This window comes from Calypte anna, chromosome 3, assembly GCF_003957555.1.
Source record: "Calypte anna isolate BGI_N300 chromosome 3, bCalAnn1_v1.p, whole genome shotgun sequence".
In the NCBI taxonomy this organism is placed as follows: domain Eukaryota; kingdom Metazoa; phylum Chordata; class Aves; order Apodiformes; family Trochilidae; genus Calypte; species Calypte anna.
The window spans coordinates 342,647-364,648 of NC_044246.1; the positions used below are offsets into that span (position 1 = coordinate 342,647).

The 22,002-nt window shown below is 39.7% G+C and overlaps 1 protein-coding gene across 1 annotated transcript in view; it reads left to right on the top strand.

Annotated features, from left to right (window-relative positions):
* The window catches only part of CFAP61 (cilia and flagella associated protein 61), a 98,003-nt gene that overhangs the window by 19,701 nt on the left and 56,300 nt on the right, over positions 1–22,002 (top strand). Inside the window, exons 11-16 of the mRNA XM_030447736.1 lie at positions 1,867–1,906; positions 3,789–3,928; positions 6,464–6,590; positions 7,360–7,437; positions 8,531–8,737; positions 10,842–10,976. Of these exons, the coding sequence (XP_030303596.1) occupies positions 1,867–1,906; positions 3,789–3,928; positions 6,464–6,590; positions 7,360–7,437; positions 8,531–8,737; positions 10,842–10,976 (727 nt within the window). The remainder of the gene's footprint in view (positions 1–1,866; positions 1,907–3,788; positions 3,929–6,463; positions 6,591–7,359; positions 7,438–8,530; positions 8,738–10,841; positions 10,977–22,002) is intronic.

A 22,002-nucleotide genomic window follows, 5' to 3' on the forward strand; every position in this document is an offset into this window, starting at 1 on the left:
AAAATGCATTACTAGAAGTCCGTGGTGTACTTAGAAACACTGATCAATATACATAGGACAGGACAATCACACTGTGGAGGGTCCATTCCAGAATGGTTAGCTTATGGACAACCTAATCTAAAATAATATTCAAGCAATATATTTATTCCAGAAGAAAATAATTTCTTTTTTTTTTCTACTTTTTTAATACTGAGGTGGGGGACTCACTCAGAAATTACTCCATAATAGTGAGATATGAGTTTCAAAGCTCAGAGCACACCTCTTCGGACATCCTGCCCTTCTTGTGTACTGTTGTTGTTCCTGTTCAAGATATGTTCATGGTGTCTATTGTTGGAACACTGCAGTCCCATTCTTCTTTTCCCTGGAGACATGTATGAAACAGTTTGGATTCCAAGATGGGTATCTGTGGAGAAGATAGCATTCCTTTCTGAAGACTTTTAAGATTAGCACTCAAACAAGATCATCCTCCTCTCAGAGCTGAAGAATCTGTAAATCTTGGTAGTTTCAAAATCTTCACTTGTTTTCTTCCTTGGCTTGTATTTGCTTGATCCACCTGTTTGTAAAAGAAACATTAGAAAAGCAAACATGTTGTAAGGACAGCATGAGGTAATCCTGACTGTTCCTCAGAAATTTTGTCCTGTAGGAGTTCCTGTTGGCCCAGCACAGCATTGATGCAGAAATAGGAGTCTGGTTGTTGGTGAATGTTTCCCTCTCTGAAATCTAGAGCTGTCATGTGGCTTGTTAGAGCTTTGAAAAAGAAACACAAAAGAACTGAATTACTAGTTTATCTGCAGCTATTTGTTACCTTTAAAAGACCCTGAAATATCTCCTGTCACTGTTACTCTGTTCCTTGCTGCTAAGGAGGCACTGGGTATCAGAGAATTGAAAACTACCTTGCAACAGCATTTTTCTCCTGAATTTACTTGTCCTATTAACTAGTCATAATTACATATTAGGTACAGGAGTATATAATACCCCAATCCAAATCTGCATTTATAGCTGTATTTTAAGTTTTCATCAAGCATAGATATTTTAATTAGAAATTATTTCTCTTTTCATTGAGTAATGTTATAAGTGCAGTAATTAAAGAGAGCTTAATTACAGGTCTGTAGGGAGAAGGGGTCTTACCAATATTTTTTAGGTAATATCTATTGAAATTCTTCAGAAGACACGGTTTGTACAGTGGAAAAATACTTTCTGAATCTTCAGCATAACTGTGTGATGGGTTTGGAGCTCTTTGATATCCTACACATAGGAAAAGCTGGACAAATTTGTTATGTTTCTCATGTCTTTCTGAACTCAAATGTCACATTTCACTGTCACCACGGAAGAGAGAGTGGAATTACTCTAAACCAGTAGGTGAGAAGTGGAAAGAAGCAAAGTGTTCAGAAACAATTTGGAAGTATTGATGTTTCTGTTAGCCTGATAAAGTACATCACGTAGGTTTACCAAGTGGATAGCGACAGAACTCTTGGTACCAGATGAAAACATTTTGGACCGTAGCAAGGACTGTTTGTAACCTTCATTAACAGCTGCTGTACAGTAATGCTGCCCTGGCAGCCCATGAGTGAGTTCTGAAAAACTCATGTTGGAGTCCTTTTTTTTTTTTTAAGGGAAGAGCCTAATGTTTTGATAATACTTCAGACATTCAGATTTATTCTTTTTAATACTGATGTTTTAAGCACTAGGAGTCACCAACCCATGTGCAGCAATGCAACATTTGCAGTTGATTTATGATGAACTAGCAGGACTGTCTGTTTAGGTCTGTGAATAAAAGTTCCTTGCACTTATGGGGATGTAAATACTGAAATGTATAGGAGCTGTCTGACTTGTTCTGTACTTAACAATGTTTACTCTTGGTTGCAGATCACTGGATTTTTTGCATTATGTTTACCAGCTTTTTCCAGTACGTATAATTAAAGTTTTTAAGTTTGTGTGCATGTGTGTGCAGTTGTCAGCCAGAATACTAAGATCCCATGCCCAAGCAAGTCAGTGACTCCCAGGAGGATGCTATGGCTAGTTACCCTTCTGAGTCTGACTCATTCTTGGCTGCTTTTGGACTTCAGGTGTTTTGTATGTCCTTTGTGTTCCCTGGAGACCTTTCCAAGATGCAGATTTAGAAAGCAAATCCTTTAAAATCTTGTGTAGCTCCAGACTGTACTTGAATTAAAACAAGGGAAAAGACATGAAAGGAGGTGGAATTAAAGCCTAGAAAACAGCAGTATTAAGGAAACCCATAGTATTTACCAGGGGGCTAAACAGTGGCACTGGAGATTTATGTTTCAGGCAAAGATGGTGTGCAGCAGATAAGGATGGGAATTCCCAGTGCAGAGGCTATTTCACACTGAAGCCCTGTGTGTTCTGTCTTTATCTGAGGTAGCAAAGTCCACTTTCTGAGGCATTCTGAATGCACACTGCTGTGTGTTGTAGCTTCACACTGCAAATTACTGCACAGCAGCATCCTTTAGAGGCAGGTCCTGGTGACTGGAGCTACAGACTTGGCCTGGAATATCACCATGTTAAAAAATGTTGCTTACACCAAAGAAAGTTGCCAGAGAAAATGAACATAAAATGCATTTCCAATCTCTTAAGTAATTTATTCATTCAACAATGGCTCTGTCACTCCTTGCAACAAAATGTCACCAGGTGTAGTGAGAAAAATTAAACATGGAGTGTGTTTAAAGAGAAGGAATGGAGTTGGATTCAAATAATATCTTTCTACTGAAAAGATGCCATAGAATAATCAGCCAGAGTAAACTTACCAAATATTTTCCAGATCTGTGCTACAGACATGTGCTACATCTGTGCTAGAGTCTGGGCATGTCTCTCTCGTGCTGCATGAAGTGTCCTCTCAGTTGTGAGAGTTCTCTAACATCCCTATGTGCAGTGTGGTTATCTTAAAGCATGTATTCAATAAAAAGAAATGGTGAAAGGGAGTGCTTGAGCTGCTTCAAGGGATAAAGTTATTTGTGGCATGTGGATTTATCTCCAGAGGATGCTCTCTTCCATCAGAGAGCATGCAGCAGAGATTCCTGCATTCCTTTGCACCTCTGCAGCACAGGTTTCTGCACACTTACACTGGCTGCCAGTGCAGTGTGTCTGTGTGGGGGTGTGCATGCCAGCAGTGCCAAGCTGGGGACAACCTGGACATCATGGTGCAGATACCAACTTGCACTCACCAAGTCTACTGTGCATGCATGCAGCCAAGTCAGTCTCTGTGTACACACTAGCTCTTTGTTCAGGATTTGAGCATGTGATGCTCTACTTGATGGTCTCACTGGGCCACAAACATGAAAAAGACCCCAGGCAGACGTACGTTGTCCTGAAATTTCACTGCAGGAGAAAACACTAAGTTACAAAAGAGGACCTTTTGAGGGAAAATGTTAGCCTTAAAGGTGTGGGCATATGGAGGTCATGTTCCTACTAGGTAATTGGGCTTAGGTGATCATTGTAGGTCCCTTCCAAGTGAAATACCCCATACTGCTGAGGAAGAAAGAAAAGAGAAAAGGAAAGAAAACAGGAAAAGGATCATTGGGGAAGACTGGGACATTAGCTAATAAGTCTTTACCATGGGAGCTGGAAGACCTCTTCCTGTGAGCCAAGCTAACACTGAGCTCATCTGTTCCTTTGTGCTGCTTCATATCCTCTCAGTGGAGCAGTGCTTGGAGTCTCTGCACATCACAAGAACTGCACTCAGGTTTTCATTCTGTCCTCACTAGTCAGAAGCTTTTTTGTAAAGCTTACATTGAGATCACTAACAGCCTTTATCGTTTGCAAATGTTTTGCAGGACAAAGACTTCTGTGTCATCCTCGTGCCACATCATGTACCAGAGTTCCACCTGATCAAGAGTTTTGTCCGCGTCGTCCCTTTTTGTACTTCCAAAATTGGTCATGAGCTTTACGTGTTCCACCGTGCAGGGTTGCTGAAGTGAGTCATGGACCTGGTGACACAGCTGGCTTCCTCTGAGCAGATTTTGTAGAGCACAGCAGCATCATCTAACCTAGCACCAGATGGATTTCTGTCTCTGGATAAGCTGGCATTGTGTACAGTATGGCACAACATCTTACAAAATGGCAGCTTGAATCCCAAAAACAGTGTAGTTGAATAGCACAGGACTGTGCCTGGAGCAATTAGGAGCAGAGCAAACTAACTTAGCCTTTAAGCTGTCTTGCTTTCTGTTGTGGAGTAAATCCTAAACCTGCTCACATATAGCTCTACAAAACTCAGTGCTAGGCAGTGTAGAAATAGCCTTATATTTTCATTGAAGTAAAGTAGTGACATGACTTCTAGTGAAACAAAAAATGAGATAATTAAGACTGTAAAAGCAAATATAAAAGTCTTCTGACTGCCAGTATTTAGATATAATTATGTATCTATAGATAGATATTAGATATTATATATAACTATATTTAGTGTAGACATTAAAAAAAACTGCAGTGAGAGGATTAATTTAATATTTGCATGTACAGTACTAAATGAAGGTGAACATTGGTATGGATGAGTAGGTGCTTAAATTATCTTGCAGCTGCAAAGTGCAGCATTTGGCCCTTTGGACTTGGGTTAGGTTGTATAACATTGACATGTGAAAGCCTGCTATAGATTTAATCCTTGGAAACATGGTATAGTTCCCTTAAGAGGAATGCAGTAACTCATTTCTAGAACATGCAATACAGAATGCAGCAGTAACTTCATCACTAAGTATTTTGTATCATTTATCTCCCATCTTTTTGTTGAATCATTTATTTCATAGCTTACAAATTCTGTGATACTGTGAGCACTTCTGTAGTCTGAAATACTGGTGAGCAGAGACAGAAAACATCTCTTGTTATGACTTCTGTTAGGTGGTGAGTTTTCCAGTGCTTTGTTTGTATAACAAGCCTATGCACACCCAAACACCAAGCTTAAATAGTGGCACAGTTAGAGATTTTCCTTTTTCTTTTTCTTTTTTTTTTTTTTTTTCTCAATGTAGCTAAATACTGTGTGGTTTCAGAGAAATACTTCTGTTGTAATTGCATACTTAATCACCTTTGATGGTATACAAATAGTTCATGCAGGAACTGGCCAGCTACTCCTGGAGCTGTGCAGAAGCTTTGTACCCTGGGATGAAACTGGGCTCCTGTGCCCTGTGTGAGAATCCAGCTGGCGGAGGAGGAAGCCGCCGGAGTAATTCCTGTTAATCTCAGTCACAGCTGTTCAGTAATCCACCAGTAGGATTGGTAGTCATATGTCCTCCTGTGATTTTGGTCAAAATTGATTATCAGGGTTTTGGTTTTTTAAAAAAAACCAACAACCTTACAATTCTGATTAAATTGTGCATATTCCAAATGATACCAGCCCTTCCATGAAAACTGAACTAGTAGCATTTTCCAAGCCTCCCTGAATCCGTGAGGAAAGTGAGGAAAAATAGCTTTTCATTGAGGTTCAGGATCGAAAAAGGTGTGGAAGAAGACAAATAAAGCTTTTGGAAAGTTTCTGAAGAAAAATCTCAGTGCACAAGAGCATGTGCACTCCTAGCTGAAACTAAAGTAGGAAAAAGTAAAAGATCAATGTATTGTACTTGCACTGAGGGCTTTCGAAAGGCATGTGAGTGAAAAGTCACAGAAAATGGATTAAAAGAAAAACAGGGAGAAGAAGATGGGAATATGAAGACATGAAAGGGCAAAATCAGAAGAGGCACAGGCACAAAATGAGATACTGATTAGTAAAGGTTGTAAAAGGAATAAGAAAAAGTGTTAAGTACACAAAAAGCAGGAGTGCAGCAAATGGAAGTATAGGTCTGCTACTTAACAGTGAAGGAGAAAAAATAACAGATGACAAGGCATAGGCTGAAATGCTTAATGGATACTTTCCTTCAATTTTCACTAAAAAGCATAATAATAATAATAGCATCCTGGTCTCTGAGCAGTCAAAGGATCTGGGCACCTAGAATGAGTTAATTTGTTTCTGGAAGAGAACTGAGCACAGCCCTTGGGCAGTCCTTCCAGCTACTTCATGCTCACAGTGGATGTGGTGGTTTGGTTTATTTTTTTAAAAAGCTCTACCAGTTTTCTACATGTTCTGTTTTCCTTCATATTAAAAAAATTAGGTCATTATTGGCACAATTGCCTCCTCTTGTACAGGGGTGAGGAGCAAGACTCGTGCTCAGTGGAGTGGCTGGAAAATAGCACATTCAGGTTGCAGGTGAACCATGTTGCTGGTCTTGCTGACCATTGTCCTCACCCCTTTGTGTGATCTTCCAGTTAACTGCTTGTGGAAGTGTTAACAAATGTGGAGTTGTCTTAAGCAGATGTGTGATCTTTTATTTTACCATACCATTTGGAATAACAGTCATACAGCAGTCAATTTAAGCTTTTAAAAGACATGTTTGATGCTTGTGGAAGACATGTTTTCTTAAGGATGGGAATTATTTTTAATTTGTCACAGAGCAAACCTCTGCACTCTTATTTTTTTTCCTTTTTACAGGTCATTCAATGTAAGAAGGGCAACAACCAATGACCTGTTTGGTGTCAAAATGCTCATTAACACCCTTAGCTTGAATGAAAGTATACTGAATGACTCAAAGACATTTACTCTGGCTCGCAGGGATCCAGTGAGTATTTGCTAAAAATATACTTACAAGAGCATAGATAAATAATGGTGAAAGCATCCAGAATTTACTCTAAACTATATCATTACATATACACAGTATATAGGTACTCAGGTCAGTGCCAGCACTTGGTATACGCTGTGTTCAGCCTCACTTGGTTTTAATTGAACCTCTGGTGTATCCAACTGCCCTTCTCTGTGGAGTCTCCTCAGATGCAAGAAGAGAAGCAGACTGGATGCATTTTTTTTTGGCCACCCACAGCATGATTTGTTGCTCTTTGTTGCATGGACATCTGGTTGTGTCATGAGCTCGAACCTGTGTTTCCTCACATGATGGGCTATCTTTCTTCTGCCCATGATGTGGCCAGATATGTGCCCATCAGACAGGAGGGAGCACCTGCATTTTGGTTGTGTGGTGGAATATGTTGCAAGATGACAAACCAAGCACTGTCATTAGCCATTTTCTACAAGTATATCTGTCTTAATAAATATGCTTTTCTAAGATCAGAATTTAAACCAGAACTAAATTAGTGGCTGAGCTTAAGCTCTCCTATAGCAGGTAGATCCTAACTGAAACTTTAGTTCAGTAAAGGTCTGCATGGCCAAAAGTCCAGCCACAGACACTAGGAAGAGTGGTTAAACTGGAGTGGTGTGGAGATTGTATGCTGGGAGGGGAAATTATTTAAACTGTGATTTGTGTGGGGAAATACACATGACTAAAAAGAAAGATTCCTAATGAAATGAGAAATTTGCACGTTGTTTTTGCCTTGCAGGATGGAACCCCAGTACAGGCTTTTGTAGCAGAAGTTTTGGACCAAATAGTTGGCATTTCTGTCATTAGAGATGAAATGGTAAATTCTCTTTCTATTTTGTTTGAAAACAATAATATTTTATCCTCAACACTAAAGGCTGAGTTTTGTGCTTGCCACTGTATGTGTACCTAACAAAGTATATTTGAAAGACATTGCTTCTATGAACTTCCTTTCTCTCTTTCCTGACTAGACTATATGATTTCCCTTCTCATAAATGAGGATTGACAATCATGAAAAAAGTCACATTATTACTTGCAAGAAGTTGCTGATGTGTTCTGAAAGTCTGCCTCCCGTACCTCTCCTTGCTTCTTTAGCACAGAGCCATTCTGCCTCCAAATCCATTTATATTCACCTGCTTTGCCCCCTCATTTCCAAAGTCAATAAGCAGCATTGCCACATGTTCTGCAAAGGGGAGAAGTTGTCCTTCTAGACTTGCTTTCTTAACTTTTTTTTCCAACAGTAGATTCTGTGAATCAGACACAACTTCAAAACAAATAAAAAATAGACAGTGTCACACATTGTTCTTGTAAAGTAAACATTCTTGAAGGCTTCTGTGTGTAGCATTCTGCTATGACTGAGAAGGCATGTTTTAGATTGTTCATCAACTGTAGTACTCAGTTTTTAGAGTAGTCACTCCTGTTGTTAAGAGTAGTTTTGTGTGAAGACCATTTTGATAAGAGGATATGGCAATTTCTCTGGAGTGTATAAATATGCAAAAATATCAGCTTATCACTTCAACAGGGAAGGGTTATTGGACCCTGTCTCAGTTCAAGTTTTGTGGAGGACAGTCTAGGCTTTTCTGTCTTGATCTCAGCAAACCTAAGCATTGGTGTTTTTTCCCCTCCATGAATGTCTGTTAACCTGTCAGACATGATTGTGAAAGGGTCAAATATACCTTCCTTGTAAATAAAGGTGGGCAAGCTGTGAGAAGAGATTTTGATGCAATTAAAAGATTTTTAGGAAGAGTATGTTCAGTCAGAGTGCTTTCATTGAGAACAACTTCCAAAGGCTCTTTAATGTCAGTGTTCAAATTCAGTTCCTTGACTGGTAGAAAGCAACTCACTGGCACCTGCTAAAATGTTGTAAACATAGCTGTTTCACCACTGCTGATTTCCAAATTCTTATTTCCCAGGATATTGAATATATTCGTTCACATTTCAACATTGAGGATTTTATTAATTTTAATCTCTACCAGCAAGAGGAACATGGACATCTTTACCACTTTGTCTTAAATCCTGTATTTCATCACTATGCAAAACACTTTCTAAAGGAGATTCTCCGCTTGGCCCACAAATCTTCTCTTTACTATCCTATTTATCCACAGTATGTGGAAGGTCAGGTAAGGAGAAAGTTATTTTTGCTTCTTATATTAAATGTTGTCACCTGAGCTCACTTTATTCTGCTCTTTTCTTCTGTGAATGACTGTAAACAGGAATTTTTTTAGGAAACTGCAGCAAATTGTACTTTCTTCTTGCATGATACAGTCTGCAGTCATGGGCACAGCTGTTGTAAGGTACAAGAAACTCACAACTCCTCAGCTGAGGGGGCCAACATGTAATAGTTTTCATTTAATTGTTCTTAACATGCTACTACACCTGGTGTACATTTGCAAATAGGTTACCAATTGGGTTTTAAATTACAAGGTGTAAACCACATCGCATATCTTTATATTTAACAACAGTGTTTCCTGTCATGGCTCAATATTAGAACCAGATGAAGTTGTACTGTCCCACATACCACTGCTCAGCCACACAATTAATTTTGAGAGGTACCAGTATTATCTTAGATTCAGGACAAAGTGGAGAACAAGGAAGAAAAAAGGAATGATGTCACTGTACATAACGTTGCATGAATAAATGCAGGGGACTTGTATTAAGAACAAATCCCTGTGTTTTATAAGAACTTTTCAAAAGTGATTTAAGTACTCTGGACAATGTTTTGTCTAAACTCAGGGGGACCTAGGCACCCCATTGTCATTGAAAATGTGACTTGTGTTTCTGTAAGTGTCACAGGAGAACCACAGGAACCTAGTGGTATGTGAGAAAATCTGTCTCTAAAAACAAGCATAGTTTGTGGAAGCAAAAGAAAAGATTCTTTCAAAAATACTAATGTATTTGTCTTTTCATCAGTTCCATGTCAGAAAAAGGGACACAAGGTAACATTTTCAAAAGTGACAACTCATTGGTGTGTAGCCATCTGAAGTTGCTATCTGGCCCAGCCTGATCACCTGGGCTCCTGCCAGCTTTAGTGGAGCAAACAGGGTGCATCCAGAGGGCAGTTCATCCATCCATCATAACTGCCTAGCTCAGCATGGGAAGAATTGCCCTCTGGAGATGCTCATCTCTAACTCTAGGGTGTCTGCATGGCCAGCTAGAGTGAGCACCTTGCTTGTAGATAGCAGCTGAGATGAATTCTGTCCTCAGTGACCTAGGTGGTTTTGAAATCACCACTGTTTTTAACACAGGAATTTTGACAGGTTAGACATAGGTACATTTTCAGAAGGGTGTTTTTTCCTGTGCACTTTTGTGGAGTTTTAAAAAGTGTTCTCTTGAGGAACCAATGTCCTTGTGTAGCATTAGGTTCTCAAGAGGCACTTCCAAAAATACAGTTTAATGGGAGTGGATGGAAAAGTTAAATCTTACTAATGATTCCAGTTTCATCTACTTCAGGCTACAGAGTTCCTTTAAGTTACTTTAGCTTATCATTGCTTTCCAATAAGTGGTAAATGTTATATTTTACTCAGTTCTCTACATAGTTACATCAATTTTTTTCAATATTTATGGATGGAATGGTACTTTGGTGTAATTTAGTTTGCATTAATGTTCATTTTCTGTTTCCTGTAATGGTCTTGTTTATTTTTTTCCCTTTCATATTGTAAATTATGACAGAGCCAGTCATGCTGTAATAAATGGAATGCAGCTCTTTCTAATGATCCATGCTATTCGCATTAGCATTAGGGGTTTTGCTCACATCAAGTTTATGCCAATTTATTAACATTTATCGTTTGGATGAAATTAACATTTTAGTCGGTATAGAATTTCTATATAAATTCATAACCATTCTTTGCCAAACAAGCAAAGGTTAGCAGTAAGCAGATAACATAGCTTAATGAGGTCAAATCAAGCTGATTCATGATCACTATGGAGAAAAATATCCTCCTGGGGAAAATACTTGTGCTGAAAAATCCCATAAACCAAACCACTTGTTTATCTGTCATTCCCACAGAGATAGTAATGTAATTACTCTCATAATTATCTTCATTAGTGTCAGGAATTATCTGCAATTCATTCCTCTGCTCTGAGTATGTTTGTTTATTTGCTGATTTTTCTCTCAGATTTAGCCAACAGAGCTAAGAATTTTGTATTTGCAAAGCCATACAACAGACATCTGTGATGCACTGTTCTGACATTCTCTCTGCTGAAATATAGATTGCTGTCTTTCAGTTTCAGAATCCCTGTGCCCATTCTCTGACATCTGCCCTTCATTACATGGTTCCCGTGCGACCAAGACGACAGATTGTCTATCCTCTGGAAGAGCTTGGCATCAACGCTCCGTCAGAGCAGGTCTCCAAGGATCAGGTGGGGAGCAGGAGCAGCAGCAGGCGGGAGGCATCATGCCAGCGAGCGCAGGGTTTGGCAGATGGGGTGGCATTACCATCTTCGTGTTCCTAGCTTGCTTCTTAATTACATCGAACATGGTGCCCATACCCTTACAGCCCCAGCTTTGCTGCTGCAGGGACACCCGCTCTTCTAAGATGAATTTTAAAGGCAGGACAGGCAGGAATCACTGAGCTATATTTACCTACTGAGTGCTTACCGTCTGACAGTATTTTTTCACAATGTTACTTTCAAACTCCCAACACTTTTTAAATGCTGTGGCTTAATGTATAGCCATTTCTCCTGGTAAGTTTATTTAGCTATTATGCTCTGAAAGTGCAAATAAGACAAATAGCCTCTGACTATTTCTGCAGAAACTGCTGAAGTAACTTTTATTTTTCAGTCAGGTTTCTTCCAAGCACAAGATACCTTCAAAGAGCACTTCAGAATATGGGAAATGACTTAACAGCAAAAAAAAAAAGATTGTTTTCGCTACCAAACAGCCCTCCTTTGCATAGCACTCATGCAGTCAGGAGGTCCTGAGCTAAAAGTATCTTAAAATTTCTCATTAAATAACTTACATTTTATCTGCCTTATGTTTTTAAGTAACTAAAATTTGATGAGAAGATGGCTTCTCACAGCACTGACTAGCAAAGCTGAAATATTAGGATAAACACCATTAGTGATGGATACTCTCAGTAGGTAGCTGTAATTTCCTAACGAAACATAATGAGGGAGCTTTATGTCTGTCTACTGACTTCCAGTTGGCTGAGATGTGCTCCCATATAATATTTTTAGTGCTGTCCTTTTCACAGTTAATCAGTAATTTCTGGCATCCCGAACCCTTAATTAGGCAGCAGTTGGCAAAGCAAAATCCAGAAAATGGATGAGACCATTGGTCTGAGTTTGGCTTTGTTGAACTGTCTTCCCTCAACATGGCCACTCCTGCCTTCCTCCTCTTTGCAGAATAAACTGATGCTTTTCTTTACCCAGCTTCCCATTTTATCTTTCAAATGAGCTGCTGTTCTTTTACGAGAAGAGCTCCTCTTAGCTTGGAGCTGGAGAATCACAGACTTCTCATGCCTGAGAGGTTTGCACAGCTGTTGTCTGCTCCATTCCCAGGTTCTTCATGTGGATTGCTGAGTTGCAGGTAGTGTGATAATTGTCTAAGAATTTCTATTAAATAAAATGTACGAGATGTTTGCTAACAGTTTTGCTGGGGAAAAAAAAAAAAAAAAAAAAGGCTAGTCACTGTTTAAATATCTCTACAAATGCACCAGCATTAATTATAGATTTTTGACAGACTGTGTTCTATCAAAACTGACATCTGGGGCTGGTCCCTAGGTGGTAACTTGAGCATAAAGCTAGTCCACTACTGCTGGCTGTAGTTTTCTGAAATACCAATAATTTGAAACCATACAGAGCTAAATTGACTCCTCTGCTGAGTAAGTGAAATGACCTTTGGCCACCATATGTTGGGACAGCTTTATCACCTAGGAGGGGACCTGCCAAAGGGGCTCAGTGTACTTGGGAAAGGAAAGCTGGTGCTGCTTTCAGGTCCTGGATGGTTTTTTAGCTCTGGTATAGCCAGACATAAGACATTTGCCCTATCTCTCTACTCTAATTTTTCATTAAGGAAGATGGAGCCTCATCAATAATCTTGTTCCCTGGAAAATCTTGCAGCTATATTATAAATAAAACTAAGTGGTTTTTATCAAATTAATATAATCAAATTTAAGTAGGCAAAAAATTATGATATTCTGCCTTTTAGTCAGGCAGCCTGCTAAGACATTCTGTAAGCAGTAAGACAATCTGTGCTGCAAAGAGCAAAATATCCCACCAAGGAGCTAAAGGTGACACTTCTGCAAAATGGAAAGGCTGAGAGTTGTCACTTGTAAAAATACTGTGAGACAAGGTGAGGCATATTTTGGTCATGGAAGATGCTAGCAGGCTGGGAAGTGAGGTAAAAGGGAAATGGAAAAACAATGTCATAAGGAAAGCCTGGAGATGAGAGGGACAAAAGTGAAAGGCAGACAAAGCAGCTGGAGTAGGGATTAGTGGGAAGTTGTCTGAGGCAAGCATCTGGGTAGCAGTGAGGAGAAAATGTCTGCTATCGACTTTGTGACAGGGGTTTGAAACAAGATAGCAGCAGGATCTTGCAGGATCTTAAAGGCTTTGGGCAAGCAGAGGTTCAAAGCAACTGAGACTGCTCCTCATTTCTTTATCATGCTTCCCTATTCTGACTCACTGGGCTTGTTTTAGCTGAGGGGGCTCTGCCTTCTCATGTTAAAAGTAACTTCTTTCTGGTATGAAGCCATGCCTGCTTTGTTCCTGATAGCTGGAGGACAGGTTGCCATCCTACTTCTTGATTTAGATTGCTCTGCAGTCATGGAAGGATTTTTTCACTTAAACTACAATACAAAGATTGCAAACGCAAGTCAGTTGTAAAGTCAGGAATGTAAAATTTTCATTTGTCTTCCTGTCCTAATTAATTGCTTGAGTATCTATTGCTTATGATGGAGATAATCGTAACGAAATTCTTGCTTTGATACACACAAGACACCCCTTGATATCCAGCCATCAACATCTGCTTCCCATCTACTGCTTTTACAGCTGCCTTCCTCTTGTTCCAACCTTCTTTAAGCTTGCTCACTCCTTTTCGTGCTACAAAATTTATTTTTCACCAGTAACAGCTTGGAGCTCAGCAGCTCAGCCATTCAGTGTTGAAGCACAGCTCTTGATTTGTGCATATATATCTCTGTAGGCCATTAGTGGCTTAGTATCTTAGAGAGAGTGCACAGTGGGAGCCCTGGGGCTCAATCAGTTTGTGTATCTCTTTAATACCTTCCAGCCTGCTTGTGAGCATGAAGAGATTCACTCATAAATATTGACCCAGTACAGATAACTCAACCAGGACCCACAAGGACTCTCTCCCATTTTCATCTTCCAAAGCCAGAAGCAAAAGCATCAATCTAAATCAGCAAAGCTCTGCCCTCAGCTAATTCCCATGCGTTGCCAGTGCAGATGAATCTCTGCTGTGCTGGAGATGTGGCTTTCCTTCAGGTCTGGATGGGTTGTTACAGAAAGATGAGTACTAGAAATTAAGCCTGTGGTAACTTGTTCTCATTTTCCCACTGTCAAAGTCTCTGTTCTGCTGCAGAGACTGGGAAAAAAAACACAAAAAGTGGGAAATTCCAAGCACTGCCCTGCTTCCAGCAGGCAGTACGTGCTGTGTTTGGGGGTCTTGAGGAAAGCACAGGTCCTTTTTCCTGTAGTCTCTCTGCATATAGGATAGCTGCATTTTAGGTGGTGAGATTTACTCTTCAAATTCAGAAACTTACCACATAAAAGCATAACTCACCATTACCCAAATGACTCCTTAACTGCAGTTTTCCAGCCATGTGGTTCTGTGCATGCCCTTGTGATACTTCCCTTGGTTCAGTACTGCTTCTAGTTTGAGACAGGTTTTTGGTTTGTGTTGCCTCTTTGATTATCATTAAAATGACTATGACTCCGAACAAGTACAGAGTTTAGGAGCTCTACCTGTTCTTCCTCTCTGTTGCTTAGACTTTGGGTTTCAAGGCAATCACAAGTTGTTCACTCTCAAACCACAGGACCTGTCACTTCTCAAGCCCTGGTTCTCCATTTCCTGAGGGGCTCCACATTCTAATGGAGATAGTAATTATCTTCCTGTAACAGTTGCTAATGACAAGGAGTGGAGTAAAAACATACTGTGAGATGGCAGACATTTTACTGATGATTTTCTGTGTCATTTCCTACAAAACTCTCCCATTGCTTTACTGAAGAAATGTTGATATATCTGGTAAGAATTGACTGAGGAGGCCTTTAACCACCTTGTGCCCCATCACATCCCTCTGGAATGACACAGAGTTTAATGATCTTATTTGCATCTTGTCCTGGAAGTGCCCAGAGTTGGGGATGCCTGTTCAGGCAGTGCCTCTGCAGCAAGCACATCAGAGGCTCCACACCTGAGCTCAGCATTGCATCAGGCCACATGTCTGCCATGCTCTGGGGTTTCAGGACACAGACCTTCAAAGGCTCCTGTCTGGTCATTAGATCAGACACTTTGTGCAGCTGTTCCAAGTCAAAATGAAGTCTCTGATTTTTGTATTCTGAATTGGTAACCAGCACTGAAGTGCCAACTGGCAGAAGATCCAAAGATTGAAAATCTTAATTCCCCCAGTGTTAAAACAGATTAGATTATTATTGTTTTGCACATCTGTCAGTCATTGCAGTCCTGTTATGTTAAAAAACACTTGGTTACCACAGAATACTAAACATCTTACAAAGTGCTGCTGGCCTTTACAGTGCATGTAATTATTGGTGGAGTAGAAAACTATAGATAATTAAATAATTTTTAATGATTTCTTCATAAATAAACAATTTATAAACTTGTTTGCTTTCTCACCATCTGGGAGCACTCTGCTATCCATCTGCTTCATGTAATTATCAATAAAAGGGAAGAATAGGTGATATAATTAACAAGAATAACTGATCCACAGCGAAGAATAAAAATGTCACACATCTGTTGAATTGTTTTCTTGTTTTTGCCCCTCCATTATTACTCATGTCGTTGGGTTCATTTTTTTTTTTTTTAAATTTCATGGCTGCATTCAAGCTGTCAGATTATATTGCACAGGTCAGAATTGTTTTTTCTGCTATAGTTCATGAAAAGAAAACAGCAGTTATAAAAGCATTGCAGAAGACACTTTATGATGTTGTATGAATTTCTTTTGAAAAAGCTAAACAAACCAAATTAATTATTAGGTATAATGGGAAAAAAAAGAATCTCAAACATTATCAAGCTTGACATGCTTTCACCTTCGGTGCAGCTTGTTTAAAAAGGAAAATAAGCTTATGTATGAGGGTTTGTATAGGAAACTCTTCTCTAGATGGTAGTGTCTGCCCCAGCAAACTCTCGAGGCGTTTCACTCTCTGTAGCTTCCACTTCTTCATGTTGAGGCCAGCTAAATAGAAGTTTCTTTTGCTCTCTTCAGTGGTACATTAGTGACTCTGGAGTTGGGTCCTATCTGACTACACCTTCCTCAGTACTTACTGAAAAAATTTTACAGGACCTCGAGTCAATGGCTCAGAGTGAGCACAGTGCATTACCCTGACCTGTCACTGAAGAAGAGCAGGAAGGTCTCAGAGCTGTCGTGCTGTCAGAATGGAGGAAGGCAGAGGAAAAGGAAGGGATGTTTGCAACAGATGGCTGCAAGTCCCAGCTCTGCTAGACAGTGCAGCTAGGAAATTACAACTCAGTTGCACTTAAAGATAATAAAATAAATGAGTTAAAATAAGCAGATTTTAAAACATGGGAGGAGAGGCTATTTACAACTGAACAATCTTTTCTTAAGCAAACCTTTTTGCTTCTAACTGAGCAATTGAGGGCAAGTGAGAGAGCAAGGTTTTTTGCCTTATGCATCTGAAGAGTAATGTCCAGCAGGAGTACAGGTACAGACAGGAGTGCTCTGCAGCAGCACAGCCTGTGCTGTGGAATACACTCCTAGCTGGAGTGCAGATGTGTGAGAACACATCTCCTGTGGCTCATGGGGCTGCAGTTCCTCCCCTTCCCGGGCATGGTCTCTGTGTGTTACACAGAAGTAGTTCACCAGGCTTCTGCAGGTACTTTCTCCAGCTGTGCTCTGTACTGAAAGTTGAAAATGCACTGAGTTACTAAGAGTGGTGAAGAAAACTGTTGGTGTGATCTCGTCGTACTGCTGTCTGCCTTACAGAAAGTCTGTTCTGACTTTGTAGAAAATATGTAGGAATAGGAGGTTTCATTTTATCTCAGTTTCAGCTTTGTATGAATTGAGTTGAGGCAATGGAATATCCTGAAAATGGCTAAAATGTCAAAAGTTTTTCGTGGATTTTTTTGGTAACTTTTAAGCTTCTGACAAGAAAAGAGAATAAATGCAACAGAAAGAGCCTAGGTAGGATGAGCAAGAGAATGCACTGCTTTCTAAATATTGGGGTTCATGTTTATCATTAAAACTGAAGAATTCCTATGTGTTGAATTTGTAAATGAACACATGGGTATTGCAAACTAAGGTTTGGTGTGTATCGTTTTCACTTAACCAGGAAAGTAGGATTAATTTTTAACAAAGTAATTGTTGTTTAAGATGCTATTGTCCTGGAGTAATGAATTTTTAATGCTTTTGTAGTATGTGCATGGACTAAAATCCGTTATTTATTGTACCTTTATCTTATTGTAAAGGTGATGATTTTATAGCACCAGTAGTCATGCAGACACAGTCATTCTGAACCAATGGCTGGTAATAAATTTCCTTACTGTAAATGTCAATGGGTTTCGTGTGTTGCTGCCATTACATCTTGTTTGGAAGGCTGAACATTACACAGTTATGGGAGGCACCAGATGGCATCATTAACAGGAATGCTCTGAATGTTTACCACTTATGTGCATGTGTGAAATTAAAAGTAAGATGACCTATCTTTATTTGAAAGCATGATGTCAGTACTATACAGGTGCTAATGACATTTGCAGCAAGCTAAAATAGTAATTTCTGCTCAACAACAGGTCAGACTTGTTTTAAAGCTCTTTCAAAGCATTTTGTGGATTGACTTTGGAAGTAGCATAATTGCAGATTGTAAGGAAGGCATAGATATTTTCCATGCAAAGATGATGATCAGTATTTTACAAAATGGAGAACCACAGCTGCTGTCACTAAAATGTGGCTTTGTGGTGAGCTGCAAAGCAATCTCCCCTTCTATCCTCATACTGTTATTTGGTTACCTTGTGTTCTCTATTTTCAGTGTGAAATGTGATTGGGGTTTTTACATCTTTTTTTCCAAACTTTTAATGTTACAGTTTATTATTACATTTTTCAATGGATTGAGTGCATGTGGAGAATGTTGCCTCTGTTGCCCGAAGTCTTTCGGCAGAGCAGGTGAAGTGGACAGAGTTGCTTCTGTCTTCTGTAGTGCCTCTTGGAACTGGACCAGAGAGGTGAAGCAGGACTTGCTTAAAATCCAAGCTTGAGGAAGTCTTTTAGTTCATTGTGGAAGAAAGGAATCTAATGTGTGGAAATGCTAGCAGCATTTTCAGTTGCAAATAATTTTGTTGTTTATAGGTAGCTCCTGATTTTATTTAGTTTTGTTTATTCTTCATGAAGGTGGTATAATTAATGTATGCTCTGATGGCACAATAACTCTGTAAAACAGACCTGAGCAGTTCAAGAGACACTGTTGCAGTTAATGATGGTCTTTGGCAGGCTGTTCAGACCCTGGCCCTAGTGCAGGGAAGTATTCCACAATCGAAGCCAATTAGAATGAATGAGTGGTTTCCCATTAATTTTTAATGGCTTTGGTTCAGACTGTGTGATCCCAACTTCTTGTGTGAAATTGGTGGTAAAGAATGAGCTTTGACTGAATTGATGTCATTTAGAGTCTGCTTACTTACCTCGTTGGAATGACTTAGAATCATAGAATCGGCTGGGTTGGAAGGGACCTCAGAGATCATCAAGTCCAACCCTTGAAGCACTACTGCTTAATAGTGTGTTAATAATTATGCCATTAAAAGGAGTATTTGAAGAAACATTGACATGCTCTTTGGACTCTGCAGGCCCCAGCCTGTTGTGTGCAGGGGCACAGAGCACCAATACTGATTTTGGCCCAGAGCAATGACAGTGCTGGACCTGCACTGGGGACTTTCTGGATGTGCATGTTAGGAGTAGGCTCAGACACCAAGGTCTTTGTGACTCACCATGAAAGCCAGGCTGGTTGTTGAAATTTGTTCAAGTAACCTGTTTAAAGATGACAGTTACCAAAACTAATTGTGTGAATTACATGTTTAGCATAAACCATTAATTTGGGTAGTTTTCAACTTCTGAAAGTTGAAATGTTTTTTCCAAGTTATTCAATCAGCTTTTTATGGCAGTCTTAGTGGGCTGAGGCCCTTGGATGAGTATCACAAGCTCCAGGCTGATGTGCCTTTGGGGTCAGGCAGATTGTCTCTGGGAGTGAATCATCTGAGCTGCTTGGTGTTAGATGTAGTAGGCTCAGGGTGCTTGATGTAAATTTGACATGCAGAATTGAGAGCCATCCAGCTCAACCTCTCCTGTATTTCTTTCCACATTTATGTTTGGAGTCCAGCCAGATATTACCTGGAAGGTATTGCAAGCTGAAGTTCCTAAGTGTTACTACATTAATGTATATTTTTTTGAATCCTGGTTAAAAATTTTAAAATTCTGTTTACTACCTTCTTTCCCCTCCCTCCAAGAATACCCTGGGGGATAGTAGTTGGTCGTGAGTATATGTACTGTTTTTCCTTGAGCTGAAGATCAGCATTTACCCATATGAAGATTGGTATAGTAATACTGATTTCATTCATAAAGACCTTTAGGATCTGTGGATGAAAAACATTATATAAAGGCTTAGTGTTATCTGTGCAAACTGGTTCTGTAGAGCCCTCGTTACTAAACGTGTTCTTTGACAAAGATGACAAAATTCAGGCTGCGGTCTTCATCACAGCTGTGTTTCTTCTTCCTTTTCCTTCTCTTTCTTGTGCTTGTGTCAATCTGTGAATGTTCAGAGGCAGTTTTTGAAGACATGTTTACTGACATTCCTAATGAGACTTCTTGGAATGTAGCTCGTATTTAGGAAAAAATAGTAACATAGGCTGAAAAAGCATGCATTTTGCAATACTTTTTGTTTGTATCTTCTTGGTAAACATTGATCTTTCTGTTTTCCTTGTGATTCAAATGGAGCTTGAAATTAAAACAGCTGTTTGTTCACCTTCTAATTTGCCTGTCACTATTGCTGACCTCTGCACTACTCTAGGAAGAGGTTTGTTAATAATTTTTACTCCTAATGTTTTTTACAGTAACACAGTTGAAATTATGTGAATCCTTACATTCATTATCAATGCTATAAATCAGTCCCACTGTAGCACATCTTATGCTCTGAGGTGGAAGATGAGTTTTATATACAGGGTTTGTGTTCCCAGGGGAGTGTTCTGAAAAATGCATAAGCATTTTTAAGGGACATAAAATTTGAAGACCTCTAAGTGTACAGCACTGTCTGTCCACATGGACTGTCTGTCCATCAGGAGAGACCATTGTGGTCAGCAGCTGGAAGAAGGCAAGGATGGCCCTTTGCCCCCCAGGTGGGAGCAGTGGGACAGGTGGGGCAGTGGCAGAGCCTGGCAGGTACCAGAGTGGAAAGGGGAGGAAAGAATCTTCTTGACAATCAAAGAAAACAGACTTTTCTGAGCTAGGTATGCCTTTTCTAACAATGTCAGTTACTGCTTTTTGCCTCACATTGGTTAATGATTGCTGTTTTATTTAATAAATTGAATACAAAATAAGCAAGTTAGAGTTTGCGATTGACCTATCAATTATGATGTCTGATTACTCCTCTGAGGAACATATGTAGTCATTTGTCCTGACATTTTGTTAAATAAGGTGGTATTATGGGACCAATCCACCTAATTCCTTACTCCCTGGGGCCATTTAGTGTACTTAGCTGTGAGAAAGGTGATTTCTGAAGCATGACAGCTGTTGGTGTTGGGGCCATTGTGTGGCAAACAAAACCGGTTGTATTCTGCTCATGTGCAGTTATTGACACAGAAGCCATTTCATAAATTAGGTACAACTCTCCCCTAGGAAATTCTGTTGCTGCTTTTTGTTTCATTGTTGCAGTCCATTTTAAAGAATTCACAACACAACACTGCAGTAGATGTTTGAACTTGGTGTTGCTCTAAGGGCTGTTGGGTTTATCCTGTTAGCTGCTGACCTTCCCTCTAGTTATTTTGGTTGATTAGGTACCTACACATAATTTCTCTTTATGTTCTTTTTACCGTTTTATTAATTTTGTTAAAAGCCACATTTCAGCAAAAGCCTCAGTAACATTTTTTCTCCAGGAGGCATTGCTTAGATAGAAGGTTGCGACTCTCTGTGTGCATTGCAAAAATAAAAAAAAAAAAAAAAAAAAAAAAAAAAAAAAAAAAAAAAAAAAATCCTTTCAGGGTTTTTTTCTGCAGAGTTCCCAAACCCAAGGATTTGAACACCAGCACTGGGGCCTTGAGCTCAGTATCTTCACCTCTTTGTGGTCTCCTGAGTTCTTTTCAAGTGTCAGTACCTGCAGAAAAATATATAATATTGTAGTCAGAGTGTACCACAGAGCCCAAGTTTTATTTTGGGCATCGTGGCATGCTTTTAGTAATTGCCATTGGTTCTTCTCATTTCTTAAAATCTCTTCCAAAGTATGACAAGGGTTTGGGCAGCAGGACAGTTGTCCTGTGGCTTAGCCCTGGCTGGTCAAGTTGTTCCGTGGTGTAGGGCTGTGGGCATGTGCCAAGTTTCACACATCTGACTCCATTAAGCAGCAATCATTGGCTGGTATGCTTGTAAAGACATTTTCTGGAATTTTCTTAGTGCAGTCCAGTCTCTGAGATGGATCTGGCTCACCACTGGATGTCATCATTGCACTGTAGTGGACTGCAACCAGAAGAACATTTGTCTGGCTGTAAAAAATAATGTTGCCTGACCACAGAAGACATTAATTTCTCCACATTTAAACTTACTTGATATACAGTGCTGACAGTTTGCAAGTAATTGGTCCATAATCCTTTTTTGAGGAAGAGGAGAGCACCATAATAATGTGTTACACAGACAATTCTCCACCTTCTGTGGTGAGGCCGTGCTGAAACCTCAGCTCTGCATCTCCACCAATGCACAGACATGGTGCACAAGATCTCCTGGGGATCTCAGTGTGCCATGCACTTGAGAAGGCCAATGTCATCACCATAGCTCTAAAGTAAAATACTTATTCTTCAGGTATTGAGTTACTGTCAAGTAATACCTAGAGAATATATTTCTACTGTAATTTCACAGGAGGAATTTAGAGGACTTGATTTCATTAACCCTCTGCCTTCTATTTGTAATAGAGGAAAACCTGTTAGAAGTCTTGGACTGCTTCCTGCCCAAGTGACAGAGCAGAGATAGTGTCTGACAAATGATAGCAGTTC